Raw genomic sequence first — 21,251 nt, forward strand, 5'->3', positions numbered from 1 at the left:
TTGGTTGGTTTGGTTTGGTTTTTGCATAGGCACAGTAAATTGGGGGGGAAATTAGCAAGCGAATTCCCTGGCCTAAAAGGTACAGAGTTTCTCCACCTTTGAAACATACTGTCATGGAAATAACTACAGACGCCCTACACTACGCACCCAAGGACATTTTATGGTGCCAGGAAACTTTCCACTCAGTTATTGATGATAGAATCAGGCCTCTGTCTGAGATCTTGGTATTTGCACAAGTTTTTAGGATGAAGCCTAAGTTAGCGTCTTTCTTTATGGTTCTAGCAGTTCTGTTCCATCACTGTTGTTGTAATCAATCTTTTGTAACTGGTGATCTTGGTTTTGCACAGATCCTAGGATGAAGCCTAGGGTCTTTCATTATGTTTCCGGAAGATCTGCTCTGTCACAGTTGTCAAAGTGAGACCTCTGGAATTATTAATAATTTCTGGTTATTGTGCAAATCCTAAAACCTAGGCTAGGGTCTTTCCTTTTTTGGTCCCCGGGTAAGTTTTGCCCAGTCATGGATGTCAAAGTCAATCTTCTGTAATTAGCAATCTTCGTTTTGGCACAGATCTAAGGATGCTTTATCTTCTGATATCATCTTAACATTAGGTGATTAGATAGGGCAATCTGCTGTTAGATAAAGTTGTTGCCATTTCTTCGTTGTCAGGATGTCATATCAAAACTGACGCAAGTTGGTGCTAGAGCAGTATTAGGAGCTTCTCAGGGATAGTTTGGTTTCTGGTGCCGTTGCAGGGTGTGTGTGTGTGTGTGTGTGTGTGTGTGTGTGTGTGTGTGTGTGTGTGTGTGTGTGTGTGTGTGTAGCTGCCAGATCATCTTTGGCAAAGTGGGGACTTGGCCTGCCTCTCCTATATGTATCCCAGTTGAAAACCCACTTTTTATCTTTTCCCTAAATGTACCATCAATCAGAGTAGAAATGTTTATCGAATATATTATTCTTTCTTTCCAATATTTCTTTTCTTTGGTTTATTCACTCAAAAAACTAAGCAAAACAGGGACAGAAATTTCAGTTGGTTTTGTCCTCTCAAATTTTATTCATCTTTAAGATTTTACTGTGTATTTTTCCCCAACTATTTCTGAAGCAATTGGAAGAAACTTACAAGAAAAGTTTGAAAGTTTATTTCTATTTTAAAATGAAAGATTTTTATACAATGAGTTAAATCCAAGGCAGAGCCTACTATAGTATGTGGAGAATGCTACTGGTTTTAAATTATATTTTGAAAAGTAAGAAAAGTTGTATACTTTTGATAAAAGAATTTGAGCCTTGAAACACACATATAAACACTTTTTATATACAATTAAATGTCTATAATATTGTACTCTGAGATAATGATGACATCTGATGAAAATCAGATTTTTGCTTCATGACAAGGAGAAAAGCCTTCTTATCTATATGGTCAAATGCCATGAGGACAAGTTCTGACGGTGTTATAATCAAACTTTTGCTCTAATATTGAATTTCTGTAATATTTTAGGTTTGTCTTCCTTTTTGTATTCTCAGGATAGTTCAGATTAGAACTTTGAATTTGGGGGCTTGTTCTTTTAAGGAAATATAATGATTCACACCAAGGTCAAATGCATGTTCTAGGTTTGTTGACTTTCTCTCTATTTCCCTGTCCTTTTCTCCATCTCTTTCTGCCCCTTTCATCCTGAAAAAGTGGGCTTGATGTTCTTTGATGTCCAAGAGAAATTTTTATCCCCTGATGTGGTTCAATGAAGACAAACTTTGTTGTTTTTGGTTGCCTATAATTTGTCCAACTACACTGTGTTATTACTAGATTATGCCAAATATGTGGATGAGATACAAAGAGAGAGAGAAGACATTGGAACTTGTTATTATGCTCCTAGTTCTTTTAGAAATTGAATCTCCATATTTTTAAACGGATATCACCTGTATTTGCATTCCAGTTCATATTAGAAAATTAACATTTCTTTTAAATGAAGGGAATTAGTAGATAGAATTTTTTTTTTCAAAGAAGGATACTGCTGTACTGACACTTAAGCCAAATCATTTAAATTTTTTTTAACTTTTATTAAAACCATTGTGATCTACAAAGTCCTTCATAGTTGAATTTCAGATATACAGTGAGTCAGGGCCATTTACACCACCAGTGTGACCTATTTCCACCAATGAACCCAGAGTGCATCCTTTACCACCACCCTTATTTTCTGGCCTGCCATATAACAGGCCCATTTAAGTTTTGATTGTTAAAGTTAAGGTCTCTTGATTCTATTGTCATTGTCTTTGGCTTGGATATTTAGTTCTGTCCTTATTTTTTTAACCACCAATGCATCTGAGACCACTTGATCCCTGGCCCCTAGCCTTTCTTTTTTCCTGTCTTCTTAGTTTTATAGAAAATTGCAGAAATATATGGTAAAACAAAGTAATTCATGCCCCAGAGTTCTATGTAAAAGAACATATTTAAAAGATAAAAATTATAAAAAAGAAAACAAGAAAAAAAAGGGTGCATGTGTGTGGCAGAGTTTTGTTTTGTTTTGTTTTTGCATAAGCATAGCAAAAGTAGGGGAAAATAGAAAAAATAAACCTTTGGCTTAAGATCAGGGAGACCGGGCCCGGAGAGATAGCACAACGGCGTTTGCCTTGCAAGCAGCCAATCCAGGACCAAAGGTGGTTGGTTCGAATCCCGGTGTCCCATATGGTCCCCCGTGCCTGCCAGGAGCTATTTCTGAGCAGACAGCCAGGAGTAACCCCTGAGCACTGCTGGGTGTGGCCCAAAAACCAAAAAAAAAAAAAAATCAGGGAGACCCTACCTATAAAATATTCTACTATAAGACCAGGCATACTAAGTTGTCTAGCCCCATAGTCTTTCTTTGTGGTCCCAGTAAAAGTTCTCAATCACAGCTGTCACAGTCAGGTTTCTGTAGTTAGAGATCCTGTTTCTTGCACAGACTCTATGTCGAAGTCAGGTTGTCACGAAACATCAGTGGCAGGGCAGCATCAGGGCCTTCCCCAGTAGAAGTCTGATTCCTAGTGCTGGTGCAGAAAACCATGGAGGTTTCATAGATGGGATCTGAATCTCCCCATTTTTTATTTGTTTTCTGGGCTCCACTTGGCAGTGCTCAGGGGCTCAAGGGCTCTGGGCTCTGAGGGCCATACATGATGCATCAAACTCAGGTCAAGTGCCTGCAAAAGAAGCTCCATCAGTCCTGTCCTGTCCTTTAAGCTCTGCAAATAGATCTAAGTGCTTTTCTCTGTTTCAGAGCTGAGGGGGGAAATTCAGGCAGGATCATCCTTTGTTTTTATCCCTAATGATCCTACAGTTCCTCAGATTGTTTGATCAATAATTGAGGAGACTATTTGAAAAGTGGATTGAGTTATAAAAGAATAATGCATATGAATATTCTCTCATATTTTCCTCTGTGTTTTGCAAACTCATATTTTCCTCTGTGTTTTTGCAAATTTATATTTTCCTCTGTATTTTGCAAACTTTAATATTCTGAGGAGGAGCACAAGACTGGTGAAGAGAGAAATGGCTTGAATTCAATTGAATGATGAAACTTTACTCCCATTTATGTTTTTTTCCCCCACAATCTCACATTTCCATAGTGAAATATAAATAATTTAGACAGCACCTAAATAGATGAGAATGTTTGAATCACTGAATTATGGCTCTAATATAGGTTTTATGTGATAACTAGAAACATTTATAGACATGGAAGTAAAATCAAGGTTGTTGTTTTTCTTTCCTTCAGGTATGAGCAAGCCTTTCTGACTAGCCTAGTGGGTATGAGACCTGAAAAGTACTTTTGGATTGGCCTTTCCAATGTTCAAAACAAGGGGACTTTCCAGTGGACCACTGATGAGCAAGTGCAGTTCACTCACTGGAATTCAGACATGCCAGGTATGTGCCTGTCTGCAGTGCTATGGGTTTGACCTGCTCCCATTCTCAGGTATTACCTGCAATTCCTTTACAGAGGAGACCAAGTCATTGCATTTTCAGTATTGTGTTTGATTTCTTTTCTATTTTTTCTTCCTTCCTTTCTTGCTCCCTTCCTCCCTTTCTCTCTCTCTTCCTCCCTTTCTCTCTCTCTTCCTCCCTTTCTCTCTCTCTTCCTCCCTTTCTCTCTCTCTTCCTCCCTTTCTCTCTCTCTTCCTCCCTTTCTCTCTCTCTTCCTCCCTTCTTTCTTTCTTTCTTCTCTTTCTCCTTCTTTCTTTCTTTCTTTCTTTCTTTTTTCTTCTTTCTTTCTTTCTTTCTTTCTTCTTTCTTTCTTCTTTCTTTCTTTCTCTTTCTTTTCTTTCTTTCTTTCTTCTTTCTTTCTTCTTTTCTTTTCTTTCTTTCTTTCTTTTCTTCTTTCTTCTTTCTTTCTTTCTTTCTTTCTTTCTTCTTCTTTCTTTCTTTCTTCTTCTTCCTTCCTTCCTTCCTTCCTTCCTTCCTTCCTTCCTTCCTTCCTTCCTTCCTTCCCTTCCTTCCTTCCTTCCTTCCTTCCTTCCTTCCTTCCTTCCTTCCTTCCTTCCTTCCTTCCTTCCTTCCTTCCTTCCTTTCTTATTTTTTTTCTTTGTAGGAGGGAGGCAAGGGAAACAAATGGAAGACAATACTGCTAGGTGGTACTTTATTTGAAAAATATTCATAAAAATTTCTGTTCTCTATGGTCAAATATTTTTCCAAATAGCTAACTCGCTTCTGAACACTTACAATTATACTTAGGAGATCTAAAATGTTTGAGTGTGTCTTTGAGTGTAGTTATTATTTTGCCTGTAGGAGCCACAGAAGGGAAGGCTTATGTGGGATTCATATCTCAGTAGCTGGGATTGGCACCTTGATTAGCTCTTATGTGCTTGGATTTTACTTTATTCTTTTATGAAATATGCACAGGAAGTGGAAGAATCTTCATTTTAAACCTATGAAAACTGGAGCTCAAAAAATATGTGTGACTAGAAAGCTTCCTTACATGAGTATAGACTAATTTGTGTGACAACCCAAGGGTATGACTTGCACTCAAACCAATCTTATGCCTGTCCATGTTGAGTTGTAGTCCCTAGTAAGTAGTTCCTATTCCCCTGGATCAGTGGTCAGCAACCTTTTTTTTCAACTGAGCCAAATGTCACCAAAACCACGATTGAAATTTATTTTGAGAGCCACACAGGGCACACACTGACAGAGGCTAGGAGCAGAGTCCTGACTCCTGGAGCGGTCTCCCGGCACACAGAAGAGCCAAATTAAAAGTGTAAAGAGCCACATGTGGCTCGCGAGCTGCAGGTTGCCGACCACTGTGGCCTGGATGTTTATCATGGTATATTGCACTATTTTCAAGATGACAACATCCAGAATTTCAACTTCCTTTAGAGCATAGGGAAAAAGCTGGTAGTAATATTACAAATGCATGCATTTACAATTTGAACTAGAAAATCCTAGTTTTCCATACATTTTTTTTTTTCATTTTTATTCTCAGCTGTGAACTAGAAAAGTATTATTATTTGTTTCTTTTTATTGGGGTTCTTGTTTGTTTTTGTTTGGGGTCACACTTGGCTCAATGCTCAGGAATTACTCTTGTCATTAATCAGCTGATCATATAGGATAACAGGGATTGAACTCAGGTTGTACAAGTGCAAAACACACTGTACTATCTCTCCTATTATAGTAAGAGAACAGTATTATTTGGACAGTGAGTTCTTGTTTTGTCAATGTTTTGAAGAAAATAAAACAAAGATTTTGTTTTATTTTTAATATCTACGTAGTACAAAATTAGTAGTAGAAAGAGTAGAATGCCCACTTAAAATATTTAGAGGAATGCTAACCTTTATACACTTATCTCCTTAACTCTATTGGTGTTACTCATTATATTCTGAGAGCTTAACTATGGAATGTTACTAGGAAATTAATGTGGATCAAACCAAAGCTCTAAGGAATTAGAGAGTTAAGAGCAGAAATATTTTGGAAAAGAAATACCTCCCCAGAATATTGAGAGTCCTAGTTAAATTTTTACTGTCCTTTAAATATTAAATATTAAAAAGGGCAAAGTATACAAAGGAGTCTTCTGTATTTTTCCCACACTTTATATGAGTCTGTAATTATCCCAGTAAATTTTTTTTTAGTAAGAATACTCCATTGAAAGGAGGAAAAAGTTGGGAAAAGATGAAGGTACAGTGTTGTTAATTTTTGGACTGAATAATGGGTATACAGAGAAATTCAGTGCAATGGTTTTTTTTATCTCTGTGTTTAAAATATCCCATAATTATAGAGTATGATAGAGAAAAAAATTTTTAAATGAATACAAGAAAAGAAGTTTTACAAAACTTATCCTTAAGGAATGTTTGTGTTTTTAAGGCCCCAAATTTGTTATTATGCTTAGAAAAAAAACTACAGTTGTGAAATGCAGTTTTAGAAATAATTAACTTTATTGCTATCATTTATTTTAGTATTATTAACAAGTATTTTAAGTACTCTTAGTATAGCATTAGTATTTATTCCACATTTTACAACCTTCTTATCTATTAAAGTTGGCATAAATTTTAACCTTACCAGATATAGGTAGTGATTGATGAGTTGTGAGTCATTAGTAACTTTTTCAAAATTTCAGGTGAGATGGCTGTCATTTGAAAGTCTGAACAACTTTCTTCCAGGGAGCCCCATGGGGCCCTTAGGGAGGAAATAAATCTTAAAAGAGTTTAAAAAGAAACAGCACACCATTGTTTTTGCTATCAGGATATATGTTATCAGGTAAAATATGTTTTCCACCTGCCAGATGGAAGCAATATAAAGTCTTATCCAAACCATGCCCTTTGAGATCTCGATTCATTTGGGGGAAAAGTTCACCTAAACAAAAGGTAAAACAGGGTTCAGAAATTCAATCAGTTGTAGGATCTCTCCTCTTTTTATCTCAGATTTTCTGCACCAATACTCAGTTAAGCCCAACCTTTTAAACTTGACTTAAATTTCTTCAAGGTATTATAATGTTTCAGGGGTTGAGCTTATGCCTTCTCTCTGGGTAGACTTTTTCTCCCACCATTGAAGTTCAGTGCCATCCCCCCAAACCCCTATCCTCCCATCCTCTTCCTCCTCCTTCCCTCCTATTACCACCATAGCTTTCACCAAGTCTAGGTATTAGTTTTCTAGTTTCTGGACAGTTTGTTTACTTTAGGTGTTTATATCCTACCCATGAATGAAGTCATTCAGTAGTACATTTCCTGAGGTATTTCACTTAGTGTATTCACTTATTCATTTTGTTCCTGTAAGCATAATGTGCCCTTTAAAAATTGTATAATATTCCAGTGGCATGTGGACCATAGCAACTGTGTCCAGTATCTGTAATGGTCATTTTTGTTGATCCCCTATTTTGACTCTTGAATCAAGTTGGCTGTGAAAGTAGCGCTGTGAAATTAGCACTGTGAACATCCATTTGTCTTTATTTTGCCATTTTCTTCAATTAAATGCCTAGAAAAGAAATCACTCAATTTTGTTATTTCCATTTTTTTCTAAAGGTATCTCCATATCCTTTGCATAGAGGGTACACCAATTTATATTCTTACCACATCCTTACCAACTTGTTGCCAATCTTTTTTGACATAGGCCATTTTGAAAGGTATGAAGTGATATAGCCTGTGTGGTTTGGGTTTGATGTTCTCTTATAATAAGTGACATAGGAAGTATTTTTTCTAGCTCTGTGGCCATCTGACTGTTTCCTTTGGAGGCTTGCTTCTTCATATGTTTCACCATTTTATGTAAAATAAAAATTCTCACAACTGAATGACCAAAAACACAACACAGTTTGGACCATTCCTGTGAGCAGAACCAGCCCTCCACAGGCACTGGTCAAATAAATTATTTTTTGTATATTTACTGCAGGACGAAAGCCTGGATGTGTTGCTATGAAAACTGGGATTTTTGGAGGCTTGTGGGATGTCGTGAGATGTGAAGAAAAGGCCAAATTTGTGTGCAAACACTGGGCAGAAGGAGTAACTCGCCCGCCTGAGCCCACAACAACCCCTGAACCCAGATGCCTAGAGACTTGGGGTACCACCAGTAAATCAAGTTTGTGTTTTAAGGTAAGGACTAATGTCCGGGATAATACAGAACATGCCACATGCTCTGGCCTACAGTGTCAATAGAGGAGTGAAAATGAAAGAAGACCAAAGGAACATCCAGGCCACAGTACCAAGGTCCAACTAGGGAAAGGGGATTTTATTTGGAAGGGACCACAAGCACGCCTGTGGATTTCAAAGAACTTTTCTAAGGTGGATGCTCATGGCTAACTACATACAAGCATGCGCGCGCGCTCACACACACACACACACACACACACACACACACACACACCTTGTAGAAGCCTTTCTTCTCTGAATTTGCATTCCCTACCCTTTCTGCCCCCCCTTCTCTCTCTCCTGCCTTTGATTGAGCTCACACACAATTCCTTATATAATCAAGAAAATTTCGTCTTCTGCTCCCTCTCCTGTATGACTGCATCTCACTTTCTGCCCCATTCTAAGGTGACTGGTGACAGCAGTGATGAGTATTGGTATCTGATTCATCCCCCAACAGCATATTGAGCCCCTGATGGCTATGTTGGATGGGAGATGCAGGCATGGCTAGGCAGATAGAATCAGTCTCTCAACACCATTTCATTAGCAGTCTGATATTAAATTATGTATTTCCTAGGTTACATTGTCATTTTCCCTTGCAAGAACAAATTCACAGACAGCCCAATTAAGAATCTAGATATTTTTTCTCTCTCAGAAACCATTACCTAATGAGGAAAGAAAAGTTAGACTTAGTTTTGTGTGTGTGTGTGTATGTATATATATATATATATATATATATAATATATATATATATATATATATATATATAATGTACTCTTCTTTCACTTTTATTCTCTAATCTTTTCTCAGAACTACGTTAATTCATTCCTTTGAATGGTAGGAGACATTAACACAGGCTGATGAAGAACTTGAATACTTATGTCAGAAAAAGATTGTTTCATCTCTTCAAACTAAACTATATTACTGGCTAAAATAATAACAAGTAGTAGCAGTTATACAAACTGATGTGCGGTTCAATGCAAAAATAGTCTGAGTTATTAGTTTAGTTACATATAAGATTGTATTTAGTATTGAGGCAGGAAAAGATTTTGTAAACGACCAATTGAAAATAACACAGAACTAACCAGTATCACCCTAGAAACTTGAGTTAAGACACAAAGATCAAGTTTTTCTTCTCTATCATCTTTCTTTCGAAAGTGGCAAGCTCCTGAGAATTGTCCTAGAACTTTGAAAGAAGCAGAAAATTTTTCTAAAGCTGTGAAGGAAAACACTCCAGTAGGCATTATTAAGTGAATGATTACCCCCCACCAAATAAGTACTTAACTAGAAGTACTGTGATCTTAGATGTCCTTGGGGTTAGGGCTTGTCTACATATTTATGCACCATGATGAATCTACTGAGATGTAGGAGTTATTAAGAAGAACATCTGGGGCCGGGCGGTGGCGCTAAAGGTAAGGTGCGCCTGCCTTGCCTGCGCTAGCCTTGGATGGACCGCGGTTCGATCCCCCGGTGTCCCATATGGTCCCCCAAGCCAGGAGCAACTTCTGAGCGCATAGCCAGGAGTAACCCCTGAGCGTTACCGGGTGTGGCCCAAAAACCAAAAAAAAAAAAAAAAAAAAGAAGAACATCTGATAGTAAAATAGGTTTGTTTGTTTGTTTTATAAAATAAGGGCTACTAGAACAATAGTCTAGGAACTTGAGGTGCTCATCACCTCTTGGGAGTTACTGAAGTAGAAATTCACTCATTCAAGATTCTTTTGCTTAGTGCAGATTGGGGTCTAGGCAGGTTTCTTTGAATTACTGAATGACTTCTGGTCAAGTGTAGGCTATTGCAAGCAAAGCTCTTTCCACAACCCGAGTTTTTTTTTTTTTGGGGGGGGGCGGCAATAGTTCCCAAGATACAGGGAAAAAAAACAATCCAAGTTGCAGATGCAGCATCCAAGATGTCTTTACTCAGACAGCACGTGTTTTCGATACTGACACTGTTGGAGACTGCCAGATTCCCTATAGGCATTAACTTTCCTGTTGCCAGTAACTCCTTTTTACTTTCATTGCCTTTCATTTATTAATATAACATTTCTCTATAATGCAAGTTTTGGGTGCACATCATTGAAAAAAATCTATATGTGCTTCCTCTTGATTTGGATTACCATCTTACCTCAGCCCACCAACTTTCCCTCTTTCATTTCAACCACAAATTAATCTTATAGTCCAGGCATTTATTGTTGTTTTATTAAGTGTATCTGGTGTTGCTTTTGTCCTCTCTGTACACTACATACAAGTAAAATGATGTAGTTTAATGTAGTGTTATTATTTCACTCAGCACACTACTCAGTATACATTCATTCTTGTTGCAAATGGCGGGATTTTCTCTTTCTTATAACTGAGTACTGTTTCATTGTGTTTCCATCTGATCTGTCTTATTTATTTAATCTATCTATCTAATCATTATCTATGTGTCAATTGATGGGGCATGTAGGTTGTTTCCAGTTTGTGGATGTATTATAAATAATAAAGGCAATTTCAAGATTGTCTATGTCACTTTGGATTAACTCATTTTAAATTATATGTATTTTTGTTAACTCATCTTTTAGAAATGCTCCTACCATGGTGAGGCATCTGTTGTGGCATTGTACTCTAAAAATTGCTAGGAAATATACAACCATAAGGAAGAATATATAAGCAGTCTTTTAAACATTTATTTATTTATTTATTTATCTTATTTATGTTTTGGGGCCCACATCTGGTGGTGTGCTTGGGGGTTACTCTTGGCTACCATGCTCAGAAATCACTCCTGGCAGGCTCAGGACCATATGGGATGCCAGGAATTAAAACCGGGCCTTTGCTAGGCCAGCCATGTGCAAGGCAAACACGTCTATTGCTGTGCTTTCTATCACTCAGGCCCCCAAGATAAGCAGTTTTGAAGGAAACTGCCACCACCAACGTGGTTTGAAAGACTATTTTGACTGTGCTGTTGATTATTTTAAGCTAAACAGGATCCAAACTATTACACAATTGGAGGGAATATTATCTTCCTAAAAAGTTCCCTAAGTCATGTTTTACTTTTCCCATTTCAGAAGTTTCTTTTTCTTATTTCTCATCTCAGTGTCACATCAAACTTCGAATATTAATCAAACGGTTCAAACTGAATTAATCCTATTTTCATCTGATTACTTGTCTAAACCTAAATGCCAAAGCTTTTAAAAATTTACTCTAGTGTCCTATGGACTATAAAACACACCCTAATTTCTAATATTTTTTCTCAACAAAATCATCCCTCAATCCTTGTTACCCCAATATTCACTCATGAATTAATTTTTTAGTCAAAACATTGACTAAATCTTTTAATATTAAATCTTTTAAAATCTCATCTTATTTTTCTTGAATTGAGAAGCTGTGAAATGTAAATAACTTGCGCAACCTGTGTCATTTTTAGCTGTTTAAAAAAGGAAAGTATGAGATGAAAACGTGGTTTGAATCTCGAGATTTTTGCAAAGCTCTGGGAGGTGATCTGGCTAGTATCAAATAATAAAGAGGAACAGCAAGCAATATGGCGACTAATAACGTGGAGTATTCTCCCATTTAATATAGTCCATTTCTCTCCTTATTTTGAAGATTCCTGATTCATGAATTTACTGTTTTACCAGATTAGTAAACATAGATTTATAGATTATATCTCATCAAAAACTCATGGGCTCTTTTTGGATTGTGAGTTTTGCTTCACATGCTTTAAAAGTTTTAAATTTAAAACTAAAATTTTATACCGATAAAACAAAAGGTATAAATCTAGCCAGGAATTGGTTCTCTAAAACTACAAGACAATATATAATTAAATAATTTGTCTTCAGGTGCTTACAGATTTTTTTTTTGCAATCAATGGGCTCATGAAAGAGTATAAGCTGAATTGTGTGGATTGTACTAAGAAGGCACATAATATTATAGGCTTTATACTTAGTCATAAATATACCTTTACCTGTGTAAAGGTAATTGATGTTTTGAGGTAACTTTTGTCCCCCTCTCAATCTTTCATTAAAAATTTTTTATTTTAGCACCACAGCTTGCACTACTATTAAGGATGAGTAGTGCCCGGCTTTGAGCACATTCCTGTACCTCACTCTCCTCCAGGATGTCCACTTTCTCTCCACTTGTCCAGTGTGTGTCCCAGGGTTGCCTTCCTTCTGCCCATATAATTCCCTCGCCTATTTTCTTTATGGAAAAACTTCCATACTAAAGACCAAGTTTATTTTGAGGGAGGCCATACCCAGTGATGCTCAGGGGTTACTTCTGGCTAGGTGCTCAGAAATAGCCCCTGGCTTTGGGGGACCATAGGGGATGCCTAGGGATCAAACGCGAATCCATCCTGATTAGCTGCTTGCAAGGCAAATACCCTACTACTGTGATATTGCCCAAGCTCCAGCCCCTAAAGGACCAGTTTCTTTTCATTTCATTCTTTTCATTCTTCCATTAGTTTCTTTTCATTTGGTGGTATTTATTATACCCCTACTGAGCTAAATTTTAACTATATATATATTAAAAGTTTATTTTTAAATTTTACTTATTTTGGTTTTGAGGCCCCACAGTCAGTGGTGATCAGGAGTTACTCCTGGCTCTGCACTCAGAAATTTACTCTGGCAGGCTTGGGGGACCATACGGGGATGCTGGTGGGGGAAGGGGATTGAACCACGTGGGTTGGTGTGCAAAAGTAAAATGCTCTTCCTGCTGTGCTAATTGCTCCTGGTCCCTGAGCTATTTTTGTTTTATATTTTTGGTTGTATTGTTTTGTTTTGGGATGCTCAGGATTTACTCCTGGTTTTGTGCTCAGGAATTGCTATTGACAGAATTTCGGGGGATCCTATGGGGATTAAATCTATGTTGGTCCTGTACATGGCAAACATTTTACCTACTGTAACTATCCTTGGGCTTGGTCACTTTCTAGTGTAATTAGTTCCTCATGTATAATCACAATTTTCTCCACAACAACAGTTTAAATTTTCTGCATTGGCCCCATATGTTTCAGGGCAAGTGGAAGCTACCATGAGCTATTTTGGTGGGACTGACATACGGAGGTACTTCCGAGGGATTCTCTTGGAGTGACGGCTCACCTGGTGAGTAATTTGGCTTTACTGTCTCATTTTCTTCCATTGCTGTATTTAAGTTGTATATTGCCTTTTTGGTTTTATCCAAATTTTGTGTAGGACAGCTCATTGTGATAGCTAGAGGATATCTTCCCATAAATAATTGAATGTTATTAATAATTAGGAGTTTCTTCCTTTAGTGCTTCTTTCTCTCAAGGCCTAGCTGTTGGTTGAAAGAAATGGGAATCGGAAACTCATCCCACTACTTCGTTGATATAAAAAATTGCATCTCATTCTATCATGTCAAATGTTTGGGAAATAGGTAACTTTAGAAAGTGAGTGATAGTTTTTACAGATCCAAGAGCTTTGGAAGCCATTCTTGATAGTCCGTAAGTAACTATTAGGCTTGCTACTCTTCTCTATTTTCAAACATGGAATTGGCTGTGTGCCGTAAGAAAGAATTCAGCAGCCCCAATTATCACAGGAAGTGGCTTTAATCATGTAATGTCAGTTCTAGGTTCTACAAGTCACCAACTGCATTTCATGACACTAGATACACGACATAGTTTACGGTTCCGGAGTGTGTGTGTGTGTGTGTGTGTGTGTGTGTGTGTGTGTGTGTGTGTGTGTGAAAGAGTTAAAGTTCTTGTGCAAGTGCCTTACCTGCTCTACTATATTCCAGCCCAAATCCAGCCTTTCACTTATTTCTATTGTTGATTTCAGTAAAATTTAGTAGCTCTGTGAGAGGGATTTTTTCTTTTCTTTTCTTTTCTTTTCTTTTCTTTTCTTTTCTTTTCTTTTCTTTTCTTTTCTTTTCTTTTCCTTTTCTTTTCTTTTCTTTTCTTTTGTTTTTTTTTTTTTTTGGTTTTTGGGCCACACCCGGCGGTGCTCAGGGGTTACTCCTGGCTATGCGCTCAGAAGTCGCTCCTGGCTTGGGGGACCATATGGGACACCGGGGGATCGAACCAAGGTCCTTCCTAGGCTAGCGCTGGCAAGGCAGGACACCATTACCTCTAGCGCCACCGCCTGGCCCCAAGAGAGATTTTCATAGATTTTTTTCTCTTTTGTAAATAAGAACAATTATTTACATTTTAAACAATTTAATTTATAAAATTAAGAGAAAAGTTTCCACTGTCATGGTGAAATTTAATCTCTTAAGAATACGTTATAAATTTAGAAATTCATAATACTGAGTAGAACTTTATTGCCAATTTTTTTCTATATATAAACCCCACATCTGTGGCAGGTAGTAATGGCACTTTTGTTTCCTTGATTTACTCTATTTAAAGAAAGCATAGTTTCATAGTAATCAATGGCATATTACAAATAGAATTTTAAAGGGTGTCTGTGTAATGAAAACTATTTTCTCTCCCAATGAGACTCAAAACCCTTGATTTCAAAAGAAGCCTATCATGAAAAAAATGTAAATACATTTAAAAGGCAAACACACTTTTCCTTTCTGATTAGGCTAACTAATGGGCATTGGCCTATAATGTATGATGATCAAATCCAATTCAATGTTTCTCATGCAGGTCACATATGAAAACTGGGCTTTTGGAGAACCTAATAATTACCAAAATGTTGAATTCTGTGGAGAATTGAAAGGGGAACCTGGAATGTCTTGGAATGATATTAATTGTGAAAATCTTCACAACTGGATTTGCCAGATACGAAAAGGTATGATAACTTATTCCCTCCTTTACCTCAGCGTGGAGGCCAAATCTCGTTACTTCTCAGCATTTTCCATGTTTTGGCTGAATAACAAATGAAGGGAACTGGCAGGGCCCATCGTTTTACAGGATAACGATAAAGTTAAGGAGCACAGATAATAATTCTCAGGGAACAGAAGATCAAAAGGCCACCAGAGTCCCACACTCGTGTCACGTCCTCCTAGAATGGCTCCCATGCACTGATTCTGCCTCAGCTTCTCTGGTCAGAGTGGTGAAAGTGTATTTGGACGATTTTTTGTCACCCTTTTGTTAGTTATTGATAGGTTAAAAAAATAAAAAGTGGTCCCTAAGCCTAACTAGTCTCACATCAATTTCCCAAGTAAATAATCATCATAGAGAAGAATGGTGATTCTTTAAGTAGTGATTTTTTTGAAGGCTTTTTTGAAGTTAATAGACAGCCCTAAAATATTGGTGTTTATAGGAACCTTCCTGAATGCTCACAGTTATCTTATATCTATCAGACTTATGGGATTCTCCACATGTGAGCCAGGCTCAGTTGTATTAACAGAAGCAAACAAATCCTCTGAACCCAAATCTATTTCCGTTTCCACCTTTGCCTACAGTTACCAGACTACCATATTGCTTTCTCTTACTTGGGCTTTGACAACTGCCAAACCTGCTTTGGTAGAGGCTACATTTGATAGCCTATATTCCTCTTGATTTTCTTACTTTTACCTTCTGCAGAGATTAGTATTTCAGATTTTCAGAACAGAAGGATAGATAAGTTATGGGCAGCTTTTGTTTATATGTCACTTATCATTTGTAACTCTCCTCTTATGGATTTTTATATATAATAAATCCAAGGCTCAGTATTGGAATGATAAATGCAAATGCATAAGAACAGCATCATATATCCTGTTATGTTAATAAAATGGTAAAAATAACAAAACCAAATCCAAAGACCTAAGTCTTTCTCACAAATTCCAGTGAAATCCAGCCATGACTTCTCAAAAAAGAAAAATATTTTAAATTTATTAAACTTAGTATTTAATAAGGGTAATATTCTTTGAAGAATCTCTGATCTTTGGGGAATCTTCTTTGAAGTTTTTTTTTCATTTTCTCGATGATTAGTACAAATTTTTTTTGATTAATACACATTTAATTATTCCAAAGAGAGAAAAGTTAAGTCATTTCAGAGCGGATGATGCCTGACTAGACTATCGGTAGTGCTCTTACTTCTCAATACTAGAAGCACATACCTTTGTCATCTTTGTTTATTTATAAATCATAAATATAAATAAACACTTATTCATAAAGAATAAATCCCAAACATGTATTGTCATTTAGATAGTGTGGCTAAATAGTGTTAATGTTTCTGGTTAGGACTTTCGAAGTTACTGCCCCGTCACCACCACTAAAGTGCCTGAGATCCTTCACCACTGTCCTAATGTCACTTCTCGTCCCCAACCCTCCATTGCTTTGTGACCTTGATTTTGTATGTCCCACTGATTTAACAAGGTCTTCCTTGTGTTTCCTTCATTCTTTTCCCCTCAGACAGAGTATGGAAGAGGGAGAATAGGTAAGCTACCTACATTTTATCTCTTTTTTTTCTTTTGTTTTCCAGGACAGACACCACACCCAGAGCCCACACCAGCTCCTCAAGACAGTACGTGTCTCCTGATTTTCAGATCTCCACGTTCATCGCCTCATCTCTCTTTTATTTCTCACTGACAGTCAGTGCCTAGGGCAGGTAGAAGGGAATTCTTAATATATTTGAGAATTCCCCTGGGTCTTCGGTCTTCTTCAGACAGAACCAAATGTTCATAAGCACAAATGTAAGGTAATTAATGCAATATCTCTGGGATTTTGCATTGAAGTTGTAAGAGCTCAGAGGCTGTTTTGTTTGTTTTTTGGGTTCACACCCTGGCCTTTGCTCAGGTATATTTCGCCTGCTCTGCGCTCAGAATCACTCCTGCCCAGGCTTAGGGGACGGGCCATATGGGATCTGAGGATTTGGACCACCGTCGTTCTGCATGGAAGGCAAAACGCACTTACCATCCAGATGCTATCTTTCCAGCCCCCTCCAGAGGCTATTTTTTTAAAGCACATGTCTTAATTTCATGAGACTGCTCTAACATTTATCCATTCACTCAGTGACTTCACATGCACCCCTATATTCTCAGCCAGTTCTGGAGTCAGGGATCTGAAAGGAACTTCACTGAACCAAAAATCAGGATGTTTTCAAAACTCTACTCGCTCCAATCTGTATCCTTGCCTTTTAAAGGAGTATTCCTTGGATTGGCTGGTTGACCTTCTCCAGTTTTCAAGACAGCAAAAGCAGCCATCTTATTTGTAGACCTACTTCCTTCTTCAATAGGAAAAATCCCCTGTCTTCTTCTACTAGAACCAATGTGGGTGTTTTTAGGACCCATGAGTTTATTCTTAAGGGAGTCTTCTCAAGAGTGAGATGCAGACCACAGAGGAGGGAGAAGGGGGAAACCAGAATAATCTCGGGGGGGGTATTAGCCCCAGGTATACAATGGAGGAATGGGAGGAACAACTTTCTTCAGGTTGTATAAAGAAAGTAGATTTCAAGGGGTCGCCATGACTTCTTTTGAAGAAGAGCCCCAAGATGAGTAATAATGGAGCCTTCTGACCTTGGGGATATTCTTTCATCTTAAGGTCACTCATTTAATCATCCTCGCAAAGTGCCCTTTTACATAAGGTACCATTGAATTTCAGAGGTCATTTTCTTTGGGAATACAGACTCTGACAGCACAGAACCATAGACCTACAGAGTTGGAAAAGGACTTTGGCAAATGCAATTGTTTTCCAATTAGACACAAGGAGCACACAAGTCCATCAAATTGCTGGGTTTTGTTTTGTTTTGTTTTTGTTAAATTGAGATGAAAGTTGCAGTTTCTAATCCTGGACTGCATGTATATACCTGGGTGCATGTCTAAAGCCTATCTTTCTAGCTATTTGTGCCCACCTACTGAGGAAACCAAAACTGGGGGTCTTCTATTCAACAATGACCAATGCAACTTAGAAGAGAAGTGAACGTTGCTTGTTATTTGGAAGTGGTGGAAGCTGAGCCTTTGGTGCCATAAACTCTTTGTTCATTCTGTGTTCTCTGATGCTCACATAGAACTAACTTTCTTTTTCTCATAGCATGCCACATATGCCATGTCCTCAAATGAGTCTGAGCAAAATTTTCCCTCTTGCACTGTGTTTATTTTTCAGATCCACCAGTCACTGATGATGGGTGGGTTATTTACAAAGACTACCAGTATTATTTTAGCAAAAAATAAGAGACCATGGACGAAGCGCGAGCATTTTGCAAGCAGAATTTTGGTGATCTTGTTACGATTTCGAAGTGAAACTGAGAAGAGGTTTTCTGTCGAAATATGTAAGAATAACCTATGAAAAGCAGAGGAAATGCAATTGGTTACCACATTGTACAGTGACAGATTATGTGCTGCATTTGAACCTACTAAGATTAAGGAAAGATATAAATGCTAAAGGAGGGGAGGTGGGTGCTGGCCTCATTGGTTGAAGATGAAACAATCTTAGAACTCAGGGACCGTTTTCGTTTTAGACTTTGTGAAGATCCCTGTTTAATGTCTTGGAGTGGGACATTTAAAATCAGAGATTTTAATATATTTTTTAAAAAAATTCTGATTCCACAAGAAGATATGTTTTTCTACATAAAGTTTTAATTATTTGCATTGACTGCACATAGTACAAGTCTCTGCAGTTTCTGGAAGGAGTTCAGCCATCACCAAAGTTTTAGAGCTCTCAGAACATCAAAATGATCCCTCTACGTAGGGAAGGGTGGGTGCCTAGAGATTTCAGACACGTGAGCTCCTGTCATTAACAGCTTTATAAATTAGGGTACCTTAAACAAAATCAATAAAAAAAGAATGACTCTTTTTAAGTAGAATCTGTACAGTGAGAGCAAACCTTTAGACTATGATGCAGAACTGAAATTATGAGGAAAAAGAGGGGAAGAGCTGGTAAGGGTTCTTTAGAATCGGGTGGACAGATTTTGGCACTTTAGTGGTTTCAATGGTCCGATAATAGTGCTCCCATGGGACAGAAACACCTGCTTGTTAACCACAAAAATCAACAATTAAAAGAACTAAGAACAGAACAATCACAACAAGATACTCCTTTACTCATCCCTTTCCAATTCACCCCCCTCTCCCTTCAGTAATCACTATCGTTTTCAAAATCAGGGCATTCTCTTTGCTGTGATTTGTTTTTTTCTTTACTGTTGATATCCTTCTTTGAGTGATACCATTCAAGGCAGTCTTTCACTTAGCAGAAGCATCTCAGTTCTTCATCCATTGATCACAAGATGGTGCATCTTTTTATATAGCTGAGTAATTTCCCATTGAATATATAGACCATAGCTTCTTTATGTGATATAGTTTATTTTAAAATTCATTTCAGTATGCTTTAGAACACATGGTACCATAGTGTCAGAGCTTATAATTTTGATGTATAAAGTTATAACAACAACTGATTGAGCCATTTAATGAACAGAGCAACTCTATACACTAGATAAATAAAGCATTCATATAAAAACATAAAAATTACATGCTAAATAAAGCTCTTCTGGGCCAATTAGGAATCAATGGAAAGAAAGTACGTGCTGTGTTTCTTTTACAGCTGATGACTTTTGAAGTAGTAAAGATTGGATTATTTATTTTAAAAATCTGGCTTAGTTGGGTCAAACCTTGTTTGCTTTTTAATCATTCATATAAAATCATTTCTTGTCTGTTCCCAATCAGTAATTCATTATTACTGATTAATTAATCTTTTTCCCAAGAGCGCCTTGGTAGAATTCCTTTGTCTTCCTTTTTATCTTTTCTATGAAAAAAAAAAGATTGTATAATATAAAGCCCAAGATTGTGTTTGAATCTCCCCAGGAAAAAAATCCCTAGGAGGATGCTTATTATCACATTAGCAGTTTCATTGAGAAATAATTGACTTCTACTACTGTGTCAATAACAAGATGTACAACGTTGTTAATCTGATTTGCAATATATGTTGGAATTCTGTATCTTATGAAAGTACAATTGGATATGTGTGTTAAATTCAATATTTTAGGTCAACAGGATCGAAGCACACTCGGCATATTTTTATTGGATTATTGATCAGCTTGGATAAAAAGTTTATGTAAGTAAATCAGACTGAAAACATACTAAGGATAGTGATCTGATGCCTACCTAAAAGTGACTTTGAGCTTCTGTTTACTTATTTTTGCTTTGTTTGGTTTGGTTTTTCTGAAGTAAAAACAGAATTTAATCAAAAGGTATAGAGGAAATTAGAGGGAGCAGGTAAGAAAGGGAAAGAGCTCAGGCTTCTAAAAGTTAGAGAGAGCCCCGGTTCACAACCCAGCAGGAAAATAGAAAAGTACAGAACTCCATAGGGGAGAAATGAGGGACATGTACATGTACATGGGACATGTACATGGGACATGAGGGACATGTACAGGGAGCATGTGTGTGCCAAGGTTTTTATATTTTTATGGCAAAAACTTCCTTCCTTTCTTCCTTTCTTCCTTAATTCCTTTCTTCTTTCCTTATTTCTATTCTTCCATTCCTCCTTCCTTTAATTCTTCCCTTCTTTCCTTCCTTCCTTCCTTCAGTCTATTGTCCTTATCTTCTACCTTTCTTTCCTTCCTTTACTCCTTTCTTCTTTAATTCTTACCTTATTTATTCTATTCTTCCTTCCTTCCCTCCCCTCTCTCCCTCCCCTCTAACCCCTCCCTCTCTCCCTCCCTCTCTTCCCCCTCCTTACCTCCTTTCTTCTCCTTCCTTCCTTCCTTCCTTCCTTCCTTCCTCCCTCCCTCCCTCTTTCCTTCCTTCCTTCCTCCTTCCTTCCTTCCTTCCTTCCTTCCTTCCTTCCTTCTTCCTTCCTTCCTTCCTTCCTTCCTCCCTCCCCTCCCCCCTCATCCTTTCTACATTCCTCCCTCCCTTTCACCCACCCACCTCAGGTTCATGGGCAGGCAAAGTATGAGCTCTACCACTGACTTACATCCTTGATATGCCAGATACATTTAAAAAATTCTTGCAGGAGTTTTTAAACCTTATCCTGAAAACAAACAAGAACTTTAAGGAATCTTATGAAACCTTTTATGACTAAACTTCTCATATAACCAGCTCAAATATCTTACTTGATGTGCAAAACTTCATCTGTCTTTGGGCTAATAGTCCAGCTATTTATAGCTCAGTCACTAAGAAGACTATACTGGCAGACCAGAAAATTGAATTTATTGGCTAATGAATGGTTGAAAAAAATGAATGAATGAATGAATGAATGAATGAGCAGGGCTGCCATGTGGAGTTCAAGAGATACAGGGCCCTCTCCCAGAAATTTTTCAGCCAAATGGTGTGAAAGTATGAGGAAGGGATGCTGCTTGGGGCCTTGCAGTCCTGGGGATTCATTCCCTGGGTTACCTGAGTCAGAGTGGGGTGCCAG

General features: G+C 37.6%; 1 protein-coding gene across 1 annotated transcript in view; it reads left to right on the forward strand.

Annotated features, from left to right (window-relative positions):
• The window catches only part of MRC1 (mannose receptor C-type 1), a 102,098-nt gene that overhangs the window by 51,755 nt on the left and 29,092 nt on the right, over positions 1-21,251 (forward strand). Inside the window, 12 exon segments of the mRNA XM_049777532.1 lie at positions 3,733-3,881; positions 7,824-8,023; positions 11,454-11,540; positions 11,542-11,582; positions 13,035-13,063; positions 13,066-13,142; positions 14,625-14,769; positions 16,387-16,428; positions 18,006-18,133; positions 18,135-18,171; positions 18,505-18,586; positions 19,878-19,946. Coding sequence (XP_049633489.1) covers positions 3,733-3,881; positions 7,824-8,023; positions 11,454-11,540; positions 11,542-11,582; positions 13,035-13,063; positions 13,066-13,142; positions 14,625-14,769; positions 16,387-16,428; positions 18,006-18,133; positions 18,135-18,171; positions 18,505-18,586; positions 19,878-19,946 — 1,086 coding nt within the window.

The sequence above is a fragment of the Suncus etruscus genome, chromosome 7 (assembly GCF_024139225.1).
Source record: "Suncus etruscus isolate mSunEtr1 chromosome 7, mSunEtr1.pri.cur, whole genome shotgun sequence".
NCBI lineage: Eukaryota > Metazoa > Chordata > Mammalia > Eulipotyphla > Soricidae > Suncus > Suncus etruscus.